The sequence below is a fragment of the Podarcis vaucheri genome (genome assembly GCF_965113315.1).
Source record: "Podarcis vaucheri genome assembly, chromosome: 2".
Classification (NCBI taxonomy): domain Eukaryota; kingdom Metazoa; phylum Chordata; class Lepidosauria; order Squamata; family Lacertidae; genus Podarcis; species Podarcis vaucheri.
The window spans coordinates 26,682,578-26,699,150 of NC_138760.1; the positions used below are offsets into that span (position 1 = coordinate 26,682,578).

A 16,573-nucleotide genomic window follows, 5' to 3' on the forward strand; every position below is an offset into this window, starting at 1 on the left:
CTCATGTTCCAGGCTGTAGCTTGTGCTCTTTCGCACAGTCCCTTTTGTGAACAGAAAAGCCACAGCACACTAAAAACACTCCAAATAATATTGTTTCACAATCAGAGGTCAGAGCCTACTTGCATTGCTGATTCTGAAAATGTAGTGTTGCACTCTCCAGCCCTATTCTGTTACTTGGAATTACGGCAACTTAATGTTTAGTCCAAACACACGGCAGAAAAGATCTCATGGTATGCAGCAAGCAGGGAAAGGTCATTCCCATTTCCTTGTTGGTTTGAAGCCTACACAAACCTTCCTTCTTGAAAGAAATTATTAACACAGAATGCAATTCTTAACATTGCAAACCTTTAAAAAAAATTTTTTAATAGCAAACTTTCTGTTCTCTAATCTATACTAACTAGATGGGAAAAAATCACAACATATTGGAGCCAAGATTCCATTCCGGGAGTGGAAGAAGACCACCATTCACAGAACAGTTTTATCCAGCCTGTTACCTTGAAACGGATATGCTCAACAGAGTTGACAAAGCTCTAACATAATCCGTTAAACCCTTACATACAACAATTGATTTCCCCATTATTAATCATATTTTACCATTTGTAGTATGTTGAGTGTTGGCAGATAACATGCCTTGAGTGTGTAAGACTCCTTGACATCTCAAGGTCAGTAGGACCACAAATTACCTCTGACCATAGAGAGGTTCTTCTGAGAGTAAGAAAAATTGTGGCTTATTTTCTAAGAGTAAATATATACTAATGCATTCATTCAGTATAAGATGGCAATCAAAATAAGGGGTGGGCTTTGAATACAGGCTACTGCTAGAGATGAATAAACTTGGGGAGCCATGAAATAGGGGGTGGGGAGAGAACCAGCATAACTGTTTTTCCCTCTCCCCAGACTTGCCATATATTACAGAGCTCTGCTGTTGTTAGTGCCTTCACATCAATCTCCAAGTATCAGAATTTCTTTCAACAGCAACTCTGAATGCTGCTTGATCCTGGTTTAGGAGACAGACCTAAGGCATTATTATTTACCTGGCAACTCCTCCATAGTCAAGGCCTTCTTCCCCACGAAATTTTATCATTAATCTCTTCCACAGGTCTTTGGGCCTCATCTTCATGACTTGTCTGTAAGACTCCTGGAATTACACCAGATAATACATTTATCAATATTATAATAGTCCTTACTCTGATGTTCCTCTGCTCAAGATCCTAAAGAAAGAACAAATCAGAGTATCCAAAATTTACAGCAGGTGGCATCATAATATAGAAGCAGGCATGTGAGGATCCTTTGTCATTGCCACATGCACTTAAAAATGCCTTTTAACCTGCAGGGGTATATTGCCCATTTTCTTGTGCAGCTTACATGAATTGCTAATGTTTTGAGATTATTCTGGGTGTAGTTCTCCGGACGTGAAAAGTAGTTTGGCATAATACATTTGTGGTGAGAAGGTTTTCACAATCCCTGATTGTGCTTCCAAGAAAGCATGTATAGGACTGAAGCTTAGATTCAGTAAAATGATGCCTGACGATACATGCCGGATATACACGACGAATTAAGATTCAGCCTCCTCACTTTATCACATTGCTCACCATGAAATCTCAAAAAATGTGCTGTTGTTCAGATGTTTCCACATAATCTCTGTCCATTTACATTGCCAAAAAAAGCAAGAACCATCCCGGCGGCAGGATGTTCCCCCGCATTATTTAACACCTAAGATAACTCTACCGAAAGTTACCTCAAAAATTTCTTCCCTGGAGACTTCTATCCGGCAGTGTCCAGCTTGGGGCTGCTGCTGGGATAGCTCCTGTCTCAGAATCTTGAGTTTCTGCACAAGGTCCCGCTTATACCTGGGCACAGTCAGGCACTCGGCCTCATCTGGAAGCTGGCAAAGCGAGACTACCTGCTGCTGCTGCTGCTGTTGATCCTTAAGTTGGTTCTGACGACTGAAAAGAATGGCAGCTGCTGTCAGTAATTCAAGACTTTCCATTATCCTCCCCCCCACACACAACAAATTAATATGCCTTTCAGCCAACATTCTGAGGCAAGTGTAACAATGGTTTCTATGCAAGTGCCCTGCTTTTCCACTAATGTTTCCTAAAGGAGACTAAGAACATATCCATCTGCCTGCCTTGATCGTTTTCAACCAGCTTTGAGGGGTTTTGAACATTTCTGCTAAGCAGATTGCAGCACCATATTGACAACCCGCTGCTCAAAAGCTCTTTCATATTTGTTTTGCATGTTTTATCGATGTTCATGTGAATGTTCAGGGTTAGTTCGAGGCACAGTCAATTTAAATTTGATACAACCTTACATTTTAAAGAAGAATTCGCTTACAAAAACGCTTGTACAGAACATTTGACAAAGATTGTACCTGGGCTAGTCGGGACCACAGGATTGTAAGAAGATTGGTAAGGTGAAAAGGGAAACAGATTGACATGCACTCAACAGACACAGATAAATGACTATTTTTTATTAGCTATTCTAAAAAATGTATTGAAATGAAGTTCAGGTTGCAACTGGGGAAGGGGGGGAAACCTTTATAAAAAATATTTTCTACGTGAATGTTCCTGGAGATTTGTCATGCCAAATTTTGCTGCACAGTATGTTCTGCGCAGGGAAAGGAGCGTTGAAGTGGCTGCAAGGAAGGCAATCTCCAGGTTAAATGGTTCAGCTTAATCTGCAGTTCTGCAAAATTCTTCAACACACGGGCTGCATGTAAACTCAGAAACATGTTAGGGCTGCATGTAAACTCAGAAACATGTCAGGGCTGCATGTAAACTCAGAACTGCAGGCCTTGGTATCCTTACTGAAAGTAAAAGTAGCTATGTTGCCTACAAGAAAAGTTGAAAAAGCCATATTAGCGCAACAAAATCTGGGGGGGGGGGGACCACTGTGTGTTCCTTTTTCCCAGCAGCCCTTAGTACCACCTGAGATCTGCATAGAACTTAACTGTGATTCATTGTGACATGCAAATGAAGCTCTTGTTAACGGTTTACTGGGAATGCCCAGGTTGCCCAGGTGTGAGTGTGGGAAGTGAACCTCAACTCCTTGCTTAACATTATGTCCAAACCAGGGATTGCAATTTGTTCCGCTCCAAAATAAACTGCAACTGGTAAGACAATGTTGGTTCTTGGGGCTTGGCTAATTGGTCCACATTCACCATGAAGATCTGTTTCCAGCTATGCCCTTGGGTTGGGGTACAGTGGGATTGACTTACACTTGCCATGATAACGAGTCATGCCTTTTGCTCAGTTATCCATCCGTCTGCCTGGACAGCAGACCCTGAAAGCACTCAGTATGTCAGCAACAAATTATTTACACCCAGTCCACTTTATGCTGAATAATTTAAAAATTGGCTTTTCTTTTCACACTGACCTCTGAAGTTTCTGTTCTTCCACTGCACAATTCTTAAATTTAGAGTTCCCTAAATTTAACACTACATGCTAAACTTACGTACTTTGAGGTTGGACAGGCAACTGAAGCCATGTATAACTTCACTGAGACAGATACATTTGTTTTTTTAACTAATCTAAAGCTTTGGATATATCAAAACCACAAAAATTATCTCCTCTTTAGTGAAAAGAAGGGAGAAATCATCTTCACATATCTCGCCTTACTGTAGCAGACAGTAACACACACTGGAGAAAATTTATCAGACTGAGGACTTTGCTGATGACACTATTGGACTATTGGTTGGATTTCTGAAATCCTTTCATAATGAAAGACAGATGTATGAATGAAAAAGCTTAAATGTTATAGCAATAGGCTGAGAAGTGCAAAAAAGATCTTTGATTTTTCAGCTTGAGGTTTATCCTACTGAAAGACAACCTGAAGGTTGTCACAGCTATCTTGGAAATCTATAAGGATCACAATTTTATAGATGTCAATTGGTTACTGCTAGGAAACTGAAAATTAAAAACAACAACAAATGCAAATTACTATCTTAGAATAGTAATATATATATTTTTAAATTACATTCTTCTTCAGTAGGTAACTACAGACTCCTCAAATATCACACGTTATATTTGAATTCGCTTGACATTCTAGCCAAGAGATGACCACAGCCCTGAGATTTTAATTAACTAATGTTTACTCAGAGTAGACCCATTAAAACCAGTGGGCCTAAGTTAGTCGTGGTCATTAATTTTAATGGGTCTGAGTAAAATCCCCACCCCCAAAATTTCCAAACAGATTTGATTCTGTAAGAAATAGCTTCCAAAACTATGTGCATATTTGCACATAAGGTACACTAAGCGTTTTCAGATATACTGAAGAGAATTTAACTTTTACTTTTTTACCTTCCACAGCCTCCCTTCCTATAAAAAAGTGGTTCCAGAGTCTCATCACTAGTCTAGCTCTGCGGATTCTTATGCCCAGTCACATTCTAACCACCCAGCTTTTGTGGAGTATTTACTTAATGCTACGCAGGTGTTTCCCAAAATAGCATTTAAAAGGTGTTAAAGTGAAGAACAATGAAATAAAATTCCAGGAGTGTCTGAACAAACGGATCGTTCTGTCTAGACAATGGCAATTTTGATTTATATAGTCTCTTCTGCTTTTGGAAACATGGCTAACAGAGTAAAGCAAGGAAGGCATTAAATGCAGAAGTGAATGGAAAGAAGAGCTCAGATGGTGACGAAAAGGCCATTTTATTGCCCTATGTGTTTCAGATTAAAACTCTTCCTCAAGGGCAACTGAATCAGTTCTTTCAAAGTGAAACCAAAAAATCCTGCTGCCAAGAATATTTCAAAGCACTTATTTTGTATTGGTTTAAAATATTAAAGGCAGACAATGCAGATCACTAAGCTTCTGCAATACCTTGTTGTGTAATTATTCTTCCACATACTCCCTCAATAATATATATTTCAGATTGCTTCTCCCCAGGACTACAAAGTCTCAAGAGATCTTAAGTCAACACAAAGGAGTTAAATAACCCAAGGTGGCAGAATCAACCTATTGCACATTCCCAGAGAACCACTTTCATGCTCCAAAACATTAATCTGCATGTGCTGGTGACATCATGAACTCACTTTAGAACCAGGTGCAAGTTAGCCGATAGCCGTGGATCTGTGAATTGCGTTGTTCTGTTGTTATGGTCAACAAAATAAACTCTGCCTGTTGCTGTATTCCGGATCTCCCATCCAGGAGGCAAAGGACCAAGCTCTTCACAATTGATGTTGCTAAGATCCCTGCAAAAACAAACATAAAAATGAGAGAGAGAGAGAAAAAACCCTCAGTATTTGGCCTCTGAGCCAAACCAGTGTAAAAGTAACATTACAATTCCATGAAGCCTGAGAGTATGCATTGTTTCGGAAACTTGATCTATACAGCTGGAATGTCTACTCTCAAGGAGCAAGCCCACCAAAGGAAAAGAAAAACGTACTCTCAGAAAAACATCCCCCTACACTGGTCTTGGAAAAACTGCTATCGCACAACCTATGTTTTTTGCTTTAAGAAGAAAATAACTACATCGGTAATTAATGGGATACTGACTTAAAACGAAAACAAAATCCTTTTTCCTACAGGAGCTGCATGTTCTTAATGCCAGTTTTTAAAGGACATCGGAATAGTTCTGTTTTTTTTTTAGAAACAGTGGAAGGTGGACAGACACTTTTGTCAATACCGGTGTTTTCCATGAAGATTTATGCATGTGTGCCACAGACAATTTTCACCAACTAAGAAAACTAGCCACTAGATGTCGTAAAAAAATCATAATCCCAGAAGGGTTGTGTCCAGTTATTGCATGACTAGAAAGAAGGCAATCACACAGTCAGGTGGAATCTACAAACACATAAAAATCGTTCTGAAAATGGGGTGTTGGTTTTTTTTGTTTAGTTTTTTTAAAAGCAAAGCATTTTTAAAAATACATTGAATTTTCCTTAAGGCTCACCATCGCTATCTAGTGTCACATTGTATGTTGCACTTAAAACACACTTAAAACATTTTATTTGCAGCTGTGTAGCAGCTGAGCCCTCAGTCTCTCTTTCCCTCCTCCTGGTCCCCCCCCCACAAATGCTCTCCTGGGGAGTAGGGAGCCTGAACAGAGCTGCTGTGGAAAGGGAAGAAATTGCCTCAAATCAGGCAGGGGGATCTGGGGCTAGTGATTTCAGGCGCTCCATCACTAAAGCTCCGTATAACACAACTTTCACTGGACAGGACCTCCCAATCTACTAGAGAGATTAAACATCCTGACCTGTAGCAATGTTTATATCATTCATATCCCATCTTCCTTCCAAGGAGCTCAAGATAGCCTACATGGCTCTCCCCCAAAACTTTGCCCTCACTACCACCCTGTAAAGAAGGGTGGGATGAGAGACAGGGACTGGACCAAGGTCTCTTAATGAGATTCATGGTTGAGTGGGGATTTGAACTCGGATCTCATTGGTCCAAGTCAAACACTCGGATCACTACATCATGCTAGCGCTGCAAGGAACTGAACAAGTTAGCTCTAAATATGTACACAGCAGGTGATTTACCAAAATTATTTTATGCCCGTGTCAATTAATATTAAAAGAAAAAAATGCATAATCAACATTTCAGCAACCAGCCAGCGCTGTGCACACTGTTAAAAAATATTTGAATATTCTGTGCCCAAAAAACCTCCCTTAGAATTCTGAGGAAAGTTGATAAAAATATGCAAAAGTTCCGCACAGGTCTGTTTTAAACTACTCACTTGACACAGAAAGGGAAAGGATGGAAGGCACTAAAATCTGATCAGTGAAAAGTCTTACTATGTCCCTCTCAGATCTCTGTGAAGTCACTAAGCACTGCAAACACTACATTGCTTCAGAGTCTGGGGCTATAAGCTTTCTGTTTCTCTTGCTTTAAATTATATCAGAGCTTCTTAGGAGTCTGAATTTTCTGATACCACTTCCAAAATCTGGGCTTGCACAGGTTCATAGCTAACATACCTCCTGCCAACAGGCTATTATAGCCAATGTATATATTACTAATTTGATTTGTACAGCAACTTTATTTAACTTACAGCATCAAAGGACAGATTATCCGCTTACCTCGGTACGCGTGGATCATGCCATGTGCTTACACCAGTCTGAGTATGTAGGAAATACACCTGCCCTTGCTGAGTTGTCCTTTGCTCTGTTCATTCAGACGTGCCAATGTGGAAACAAAAGATTGCTTCGTTTACTAATGAAAATCCCATGCAAAAGGTTAACAAGTTCACAGACTTGAAATAACTCTATAAATTCCCTTCCCCTCGAGATTTGTCAAAACCTGAATGTCTTTGCGAAGAACAGTTAAAAAGACTTTCGTGCTTGGTCTAGCTTTAACAGCCAGAGCAAAGCAAGAGTAGAGGTAGCTTAATTTTTAAACAATATATTTCCCCAGTCGGCTATTGTATTCTGGGCTGGATCCAACAAAATTGTTCCCTTAGCAAAACGCGTTTCTGCCGACTCAGCAGGACATTTCCCCCTCTTTCCCCTGTACCCCTCATCTATTCTGGGGGTTTCCCCTAATCCTCTGGAGCAGCTTGGGGTGGGGTTGAAACTCTCACTTTAGAGGTTACGTTTTCATGTATTCGCCTTATGATTAGATCATAGGGCAGGAGACATATACACAGAGAGGAAGATTACGTGGAAAAACTGAGCCATAGCAACAGAAGTGAACTGCAACTTAAAGTGGGTCTCAAAGGATTTTGAGATATTTTATGAACTGAAAATTCTGAAGAATTTCTTTGGAAGTCAAGGGTAGTATAATAATACACGAGTTATTTTTTCCTGAGAATTTTTAACACATAAGGAGTTACATTCTTAAACGGATATAAAAAGTTAAAGATAAAGGACCCCTGGACAGTTAAGTCCAGTCAAAGACGACTATGGGGTGCGTCGCTCATCTCACTTTCAGGCCGAGGGAGCCGGTGTTTCTCCACAGACAGATTTCCGGGTCATGTGGCCAGCAAGACTAAACTGCTTCTGGCACAACAGGACACGGAAATGCAGTTTACCTTCCTACCACAGCGATACCTATTTATCTGCTTGCACTGGTATGCTTTTGAACTGCTAGGTTGGCAGGAGTTGGGACAGAGCAACAGGAGCTCACCCCATCACATGTATTCAAAGCACCAACCTTCTGATTGGAAGGCCAAGAGGCTTAGTGGTTTAGACCACAGCGCCACCCGAAGCCCTAAACTTTACCTAAACTGGTGTAACGATAGAGGATCATATTAAGCAGAAAGTTAGAAATTTGCATACCTATGGCCATACCATAAAATACCCTGGACTGGATCCAGACTGAATTAGCTATTGCTAACTTGTTCCATGGCGCTGTGGGTAAAAGCCTCAGCGCCTAGGGCTTGCCGATCGAAAGGTCGGCGGTTCGAATCCCTGTGGCGGGGTGCGCTCCCGTCGTTCGGTCCCAGCGCCTGCCAACCTAGCAGTTCGAAAGCACCCCCGGGTGCAAGTAGATAAATAGGGACCGCTTACAAGCGGGAAGGTAAACGGCGTTTCCGTGTGCGGCTCTGGTTCGCCAGAGCAGCGATGTCACGCTGGCCACGTGACCCGGAAGTGTCTTCGGACAGTGCTGGCCCCCGGCCTCTTGAGTGAGATGGGTGCACAACCCTAGAGTCTGGCAAGACTGGCCCGTATGGGCAGGGGTACCTTTACCTTTAACTTGTTCCATTAGTTTCAATAGGCCCAAAGTAACACACTTTGGTCAGTTCCAACCCATTGCTTTGTACTATAGGATATGTCTCTTAGAATCCTCAGACAGCTAGGTATTTTAAAGGTGCTTATTAGCCTTCAAGGATACAATGAAAAATGCAACACCAAAACTTTCTCTCAAAGAGTGAGAAAAGCTATGTTTCTTGTATTTCTGCACTGCCTTTCATGCAATGGCATTAATGGTGGGACGTAACCTGGAAGTGGTTAGCATTTAATGCAGTTCTCTAAGGCCATTCCCAGTTCCCTCATGTCATCTATTGATACTCTGTGCCATATGTCTCTATCACCATCTGCAGCAAAGACTCTGTTCATTAACATGTCTTCCTGGATGTTTCAATAATGCCTGCCCATTTTATTCCTCTACAATGTCTATACAAGGGATCGGAGAGGTACACCAACCAGAGCCAGGTGCAAAATAGTGGCTCATCTGGTTAGTCATAAACTAAGAATTTAAAAACTGGGTGCTTCTGAGCCTAGGAATTTGTGATCAGACCAAGTTCTCAAGTCTTTTCACCCAAAATACCGTATTTTTCGCCCCATAAGACGCACTTTTTCCCCTCCAAAAATGAAGGGGAAATGTGCCTGTGTCCTATGGGGCGAATGCAGGCTTCAGGAAGCTCTGCGCAACCCTCGGGAGACCGGCTCCGAGGGTTGCGCAGAGCTGCCTGCAGTCCCGGGACCAGCGCAGCTCTGCGCCACCATCCGGAGCGGTGTGCTAAGCTCCGCCCCGCTCCCGGTGGCCGCGCAGAGCTGCCTGCAGTCCTGGGACCAGCGCAGCTCTGCGCGGCCACCGGGAGCCGGGGGCGAAGCTCCGCCCCGCTCCCGGTGGCTGCACAGAGCTGCCTGCAGTCCTGGGACCAGCGCAGCTCTGCGCGGCCACAGGGAGCCGGGGGCGAAGCTCCGCCCCGCTCCGGATGGCGGCGCAGAGCTGCCTGCCATCCCGGGACCAGCGCAGCTCTGCACGGCCACCAGGAGCCGGGGGCGAAGCTCCGCCCCTCTCCCGGTGGCCGTGCAGAGCTGCCTGCAGTCCTGGGACCAGCGCAGCTCTGCGCCGCCATCCAGAGCGGAGCGCGAAGTCCCACCCCGCTCTAGATGGTGGCGCAGAGCTGCCTGCAGTCCCGGGATCAGCGTACTTCTCCCCATCGCCAGCCCCACAAGCTCGGGGGACAGCGGGGAGGCAGAGCGTGCCTTCCCACTGTTCCCCGACCTGGTTCTTCCAGCCCCGCACCTGGGGGGGGGGAATAATTTTTTTTCCTTTATTTCCCCCCCAAAAAACTAGGTGCATCCTATGGGCCGGAGCGTCTTATGGGGCGCAAAATACGGTACCAAGTTTTACACCAAGCATAATTTAGGCGCAGGAAAGCTTTAAAACTGTTGCTATTGCAACATAATTACGATTCAGAAACCACTGCGGCCAGAGAAGGTTTTATGTTCTGTGAGCAAAGCTACCAGAAGCTGAATTCAGATAAAATATTTTAATCTTTATTACCAGTCCCTCAGACGTGCTTAATTTGGGAATGCATTTCAATTATAACACAGATTTTCCTACACATGTACATTGGCACGAGATATAACTGGAGTGTGCTTTTCTGGACAATAAACATAAATTTGTTGTTTCGTTTTTTAAAAAATAACATCTTTAAGCCTTTGAGAAAGAAACATACACAAATTGTGGTTCTCTCTCTCTCTCTCTCTTTCTCTCTCTCTCTCTCTCTCTCTCTCTCTCTCTCTGTAATATCACCTATTCCATTCAAAAAGTTTTCTGTTCTTCCCTCGTCTTGCAGTGAGACTGATTAAATTAGAAGCCTGAGATCTGGACTAGTGAATTTCACCACTCCATGGTTCAAGTAAAAGAAGCAACGATCAGAATAGGAATAAACAGGATTTTTCTCTCACACAGCAAAGCTCCAGCACTATACTACATCCATACAGTAATTAAGTCACCAGAGCTGGACTGGGACCAGTATCATGAAAGCGTGAAGGGGGAAATCCCTCTCATTAGATCTTCAGAATAATAGTCGTTTGAAGTACATAGCCTTTGAAAAACAGACAGACAGATAGTTGTGCAGTTTTAGAAATGCGTACCATATCCTTCCGGTAAATCTGGAGGCGTATGTAGATGGGTCCTGCTCATGTAATTCCTGTGCCTCTGAGACCTCACTCTTCTCTCTGCTAGCCTGGGATCTGATGCCTGTCCACACGTCGCGCCATTTATTCCCGTAAGCGGTGTGTTCTCATCCACAAAGCAGCTCAGTGGTCGACCTGGACTTGAATATTCTGATGCTGGCCTGTTAACAGTAATAATGTTTTTCAGACCTCTCTGTTTTAGAGAACTGTCTCTAAACCATAGATTGCCAACCGTTTTGGATGCATGGGGCAATTTGCAAACGGGAGAAATTGTTCTAGGCAACCACACACCCTCAACCGTACTCTCTGGCTAAAAAAATCACCCTTCTTTCAAGACTCATTTCATCAGCAAGGGCAGGGAATTCTGAGCAAAGTCCTCTGTGAGTACATGTATGCCTGCGGTCACCGCACTGGTGACTCCTAAACTGTGGGTAGCTTCAATTAAAAAGTTATGCATCACTGATATAATACACATGCCGAGGCAACACACAAGGTTGGATTCCAATGCTATTCAGAAGCATGGTAATAAAAATCAAGTGCCGCTTGTGGCCACAAGATGCCCAGAGCTACTTTGCAGAGAAACATATGCCCTGCTTGTATCCTATTACAAACAGAGCAAGTGGGAGAGCGTGCAGCGATAAAGGACCTGACAATATATTCAACAGATGCACAATCTAACAACATAATACGGAATACTTAAAACCAAGTAAGGAGCCAACAGAAAACTGATGTGTGACAACTAATGTACAGACTAATCCTCACTGAATGAAATAATGGCCCGATGGCAGCAACTCAAATATGGACCAGCCCCGATTCCCAATTCCCTTCTCCCATATTACCAAATTACTTTCCACAAGGAAAACTATACTAACCTGGCTCATAACCAAGTGTCATTTATCTAATACAAAACAGTAATGCCAACATTGCCTTCTTATTTTATAGTTTTCATTTGTGAGGGGCAGGGAACCTTTGGGGGCCAGAACCCTATCTGTGGGGCAGGGGGGAGGGGTTTGTGGGAATGGCCTTGCAATATAAACTCTAGTCAGGAAAAGGTAGATAAAGGTAAAGAACCCCTGGAAGGTTAAGTCCAGTCAAAGGCGAGTATGGGGTTGCAGCGCTCATCTCACTTTCAGGCCGAAGGAGCCGGCGTTTGTCCACAGACACTTTCCGGGTTATGTGGCCAGCAGTGGCGTAGCGTGGGTTGTCAGCACCTGGGGCAAGGCAAGTAATTTGCGCCCCCTAACCCGTGGATTTGCGCCCCCTAACCCTAACTCCCAGATGTTGCGCCCGGTGCAGCCAGCCCCCCCCCTGCACCCCCCACGCTACGCCACTGGTGGCCAGCATGACTAAGCTGCTACTGGAGCAACGGAGCACCGTGACGGAAACCAGAGCGCACGGAAACGCTGTTTACTTCCCCACCACAGCAGTACCTATTTATCTACTTGCACTGGTGTGCTTTCAAACTGCTAGGTTGGCAGAAGCTGGGAAGAGCAACGGGAGCTCATCTGGTCGCACAGATTCTAACTGCCAACCACAACGCCACCTGTGTCCCATTTATAAACTCTAGTAATGCATCGCAAGTCCGTTATATCCACATCCGACTCTGTAAGAGGGATATAGGAAGGATTTACATTATAGGAGCAATATTTGGGAGGAACCTCTATTTGGTAGATGTGGAACTGAGGTAATAACTAGCAACAATTTCAGGGAATGATGGGCTCCTACCAATTAAATCCACAAGAAGCCCAAGTGCTCAGCTTGAGTCACTGAAAAATTTACTGTACAGTGTTCTCTAATAATTCTTACCGTGTTGGTCGCTCCCACTGTGTTGTTCGTGTAATATGATTTAAATACTGAATTCTTCCAGAGGCCGTCCTCCTTTCTTCCCAACTAGAATTATACATTGAAAGAAAATCACCATATTTAGAAGAAGTTTGTTTTAAATAAGTCTTTAGCCAACAGACACCATAATATGAACATTACGTTTGGCTAACTATCCACACTATTTTTATATTACTCATTTTTATTTAAAGAAATATACAGTTAAAAATAATGTTAATGTTACAGAGACAAGCCATAATATAGGGCAGTAACATCAGGGCTACTAATCAACTTCTACAACACGGCTACTACTAAATTTCAGAAGTGCCCAACTACTGGTACCTCCCAAATCACAGGAGAGGACCTTCCTAAGGGTAGGGGCCACCAGGGATAAGGCCCTCTTTTATGTTGCCAGTAGGTGGCATTCTGCATATTGCAGAATGCGCCATCAGAAAGGCCTTCTCCTTATTATATCTGACTGTATAGGGGGCTGTACAGAGAAGGACAGTACTTTAGCTAACCTTGACCCAAGTTGTTCGGGGCTTTACAATGCCACCTAGAAGATCATGAGGTTAACAGTGCATATATGATAGTTGCTGAACTGACTCTATCCAGAAAGCCGGCAGTTGGCAAAGCAACCATAGTTAGTAATAGGTACTCCTTGCTATCAAGGTCATTCACCCATCAACTGAAAGTGATAAATCTAGCAGCACCCCCAAATCACATACCTGCTCTTTCAGGGACAGCAGTGTTGAGGGTAAGCAAACATACAAGTTACTGGATGTGGGGACTTACTGTGTCTATCTTATCAGGATTTAGTTTCAGTTTTATCAGAATTCATGACACACACACAAACAGTTTCTTCTGTTGGTGAAGTTGCCTTCTCCAACCAATGCTGTCCAGATGTTTTGAACTTCAACTCTCACCAGCCATGGCAAATGTTCAGGGATAATGGGAGTTTGTAGTCCAGTATTTTCATGAAGTTAAGTTGCTGGTTGGCATCTCTAACTCCAAAATAAGTCTACATGTAAATATTTTTTTAGAACACACTAGTATTCTTCCCTCCATTTTTCATCACTGCAAATATCAGACAAATATGTAAACGGCATTTATGAAATGTAAAAAGTGTTACCTTACCCATCAGGTAGATCATTGTCAAATAATCTACTGCAGTCCACAACTTGCCCTCCAGTACCTATCCGGTCTCTGGATTGAAGACTTACTAGCAAACAAACAAACAAAGGCCAAAATTAGAGGTACGACAATACAATTCAAATCACAACTGTATTTGGAAAGAAATGTCACAACTTGTTGATACAGTAAAAGCCTTCTTTTCAGTTGATTATTTTTTACACACCATTTCAACAGAGACATGATGAGACTGGCCCCATTCAAATGCTGCACTGAGGCAGGATTGATAGTTTATTCTGGTTTATTGGGAATAAGCAGCGTACTGGGGCACTCTACTTAATCATTCCAACTTTGCTGCTGTCTTTGAACAAGTGGGACCAAAAAGCTGCAATAACCTTGGGTTCCCATGATACATGAACCCAGGATCCAGGTATCCTCTCTGGTAAGAGTGCATTTCATCCACTGAGGCTGGTATACCAGCTGCAGCTTCACTTGGTGACATCTAGGTGTGGTTGTGCATAAGGCTGCCTCAGTAGACTACAACAGCTGCGCCTGTTGACCATGATTGGTCAATAGTATTGAAATAAATTCACTTGGCTTCCGGTCTGTTTCCAAACATAGTTCAGAGTACTGGCTTTTAAAGCCCTATAAAGCTTAGGACCCAGGTACATGAGGAACACCTACTAATATTCCCATATGCTGAAGTCATCTCTGGAGGTACCTCTGCCATCTAAGGTAAGGTGGGTGGCAACCAGAGAAAAAGCCTTCAGTGGTGGTGCCCTGTTTGTGGAATTCCCTCCACAGAGAGGTTTGGCTGATTGGCTTGTACTTAAAAATGAAGTAGGATCTCAACCAACTCATCACTCCTTAATATTTGGGGTCTACCCTCCACTGACAAGAACCCTATAGGGAGAAGAGTATGTTTCTGTAAAGACCACAGCACCAATAGTAAACATGGCTTCAAGAATTCTTAAAATATGGAATCCTCACTGAATTTAGAATTACTTTGCCCTTTAATATGGACTGGCACTTGTATTTTACAAGATGGAACCGTATTTAGATTCTTGATCAGCATTATGGAAACAAAGCAGTGTATTACTTTTAGACATTAAATACGCCTATAAGAAGTGCTGGACAGAGAACACTGTAGAAGTAAGAAGGGTCCAAATACGCAGCTCACAATTCCAGAAAAAATACATACGAACATCCCCTTAAAAAATGGCAAGCTTTGTCCATTTGGTAGTATTTCTTATGCCTGAAGATTTTTCGCAATAGAACATCAGCCTGGCAATTTTGTGCCTGAAGTGCTGTAAACAGTAAAATAAAGGCTGCCTGTGAAAGCCTAAATAGCTAGGTTTATTTTATAAACAGGTTAGTCAAGAATGAAACTGAACACACGACATTATTTGTGGTTTCTGTGGCATTAAGATTAATGTGCTTTTCCTAATCCTGTTTAGATTGGAAGTGAATGCTTGTGTCTAGACCAAAATGAGCACCTGTCCAGCAAAAGATAATAAGAGAAGCTGGGGCCCCTTGCAAGCAAAAGACACGCCAACTTTCTGAATGGGAGGCACCATTTGCAAACAAAAACCTTGCAGATCCACTTGCCCAAGTGGCAACATTCCCCAGGCAGACCTGCGTATGCAAATGTTATGAGATAACCAAGACATCAATTAACATAATCTAGTACTTTGCTTTGTTGCATCATTTAAGTCAAATCATTTCACCTCAACTACTTAAGTACATAAGTGAGCTCTTAAAATTACCGTATTTTTCGCTGTATAAGACGCACCAGACCATAAGACGCACCTAGTTTTTGGAGGAGGAAAACAAGAAAAAATAATTCTGAAGCCAGAACAGCAAGAGGGATCGCTGCGCAGTGAAAGCAGCAATCCCTCTTGCTGTTCTGGCTTCTGGGATAGCTGTGCAGCCTGCATTCGCTGCATAAGACGCACACACATTTCCCCTTACTTTTTAGGAGGGAAAAAGTGAGTCTTATAGAGCAAAAAATACAGTAAATCAAACTGTAAGATATTCTGGGTTGGATCCAAAGGCTCCATTTTGTGAAGTCTCCTCCTATGAATGGAAATTCATTCCATCCAAGGACCTTTTAGGTAAAATCCATTGTTGTTCTTTTTTATCATAGATGCAGCAATGGTCTAAAAACATAATGTATAATATATAATGTGTGATTTTTCACAATGTTGTTGTCAAATAGTTTCCTCTTTCAGGGCACCATGACTTGAAAGCACCAGAGCAACATTTGCAAACGTAACTTTTGTCTGTTCCTATTCAAACAAAACACTCACATAGGCAGCAGGTAGGTTTTCAAGGGCTGAAATATAATGGATTTGATCCAGCTCAAGTTAAGCAATGTTAAGGCCTACTGATTTCAATGGGGAAATAGTACTCTGCTTATCTCTCTCCCACTGAAAATTAATGAAGCTTCAAAAGCATTCAAAGTAGGCTGAACTTTAAATCTCCGAAAAGAACCTTAATCCCTGCCTGATACATCATCATTGCAAAATCTATGGGTGCTAGACATTTCCCCAATCAAATAAAGGTAGTAATAGTAACACGTTAGGAAAGGCTCGCAATGGAGTTCATTCTATTATCCGTGAAGAAAATCAAGATAGTGTTCACAAACATAAATGCAAGGAAGATGATACACAGATTTAGAAGATTGCATCCACTGCCATCTTTCCATTCGCAGAAGGTAATTTAAGCCAGCAGACATTTTCATGAATAGAACAGGGAGAGGCTATTATTCCTGTTTCCTTCTGCGCTCCCCGCCCCCCACAATCTGCTACAGA

General features: G+C 42.6%; 1 protein-coding gene across 1 annotated transcript in view; it reads right to left on the reverse strand.

Moving 5' to 3' along the window:
- The window catches only part of SMURF2 (SMAD specific E3 ubiquitin protein ligase 2), a 65,893-nt gene that overhangs the window by 10,968 nt on the left and 38,352 nt on the right, over positions 1 to 16,573 (reverse strand). The window contains exons 6-12 of the mRNA XM_082212466.1: positions 13,767 to 13,851; positions 12,615 to 12,698; positions 10,767 to 10,969; positions 7,017 to 7,101; positions 5,034 to 5,192; positions 1,739 to 1,946; positions 1,035 to 1,138 (exon numbers count right to left, since the gene is read on the reverse strand). Of these exons, the coding sequence (XP_082068592.1) occupies positions 1,035 to 1,138; positions 1,739 to 1,946; positions 5,034 to 5,192; positions 7,017 to 7,101; positions 10,767 to 10,969; positions 12,615 to 12,698; positions 13,767 to 13,851 (928 nt within the window). The remainder of the gene's footprint in view (positions 1 to 1,034; positions 1,139 to 1,738; positions 1,947 to 5,033; positions 5,193 to 7,016; positions 7,102 to 10,766; positions 10,970 to 12,614; positions 12,699 to 13,766; positions 13,852 to 16,573) is intronic.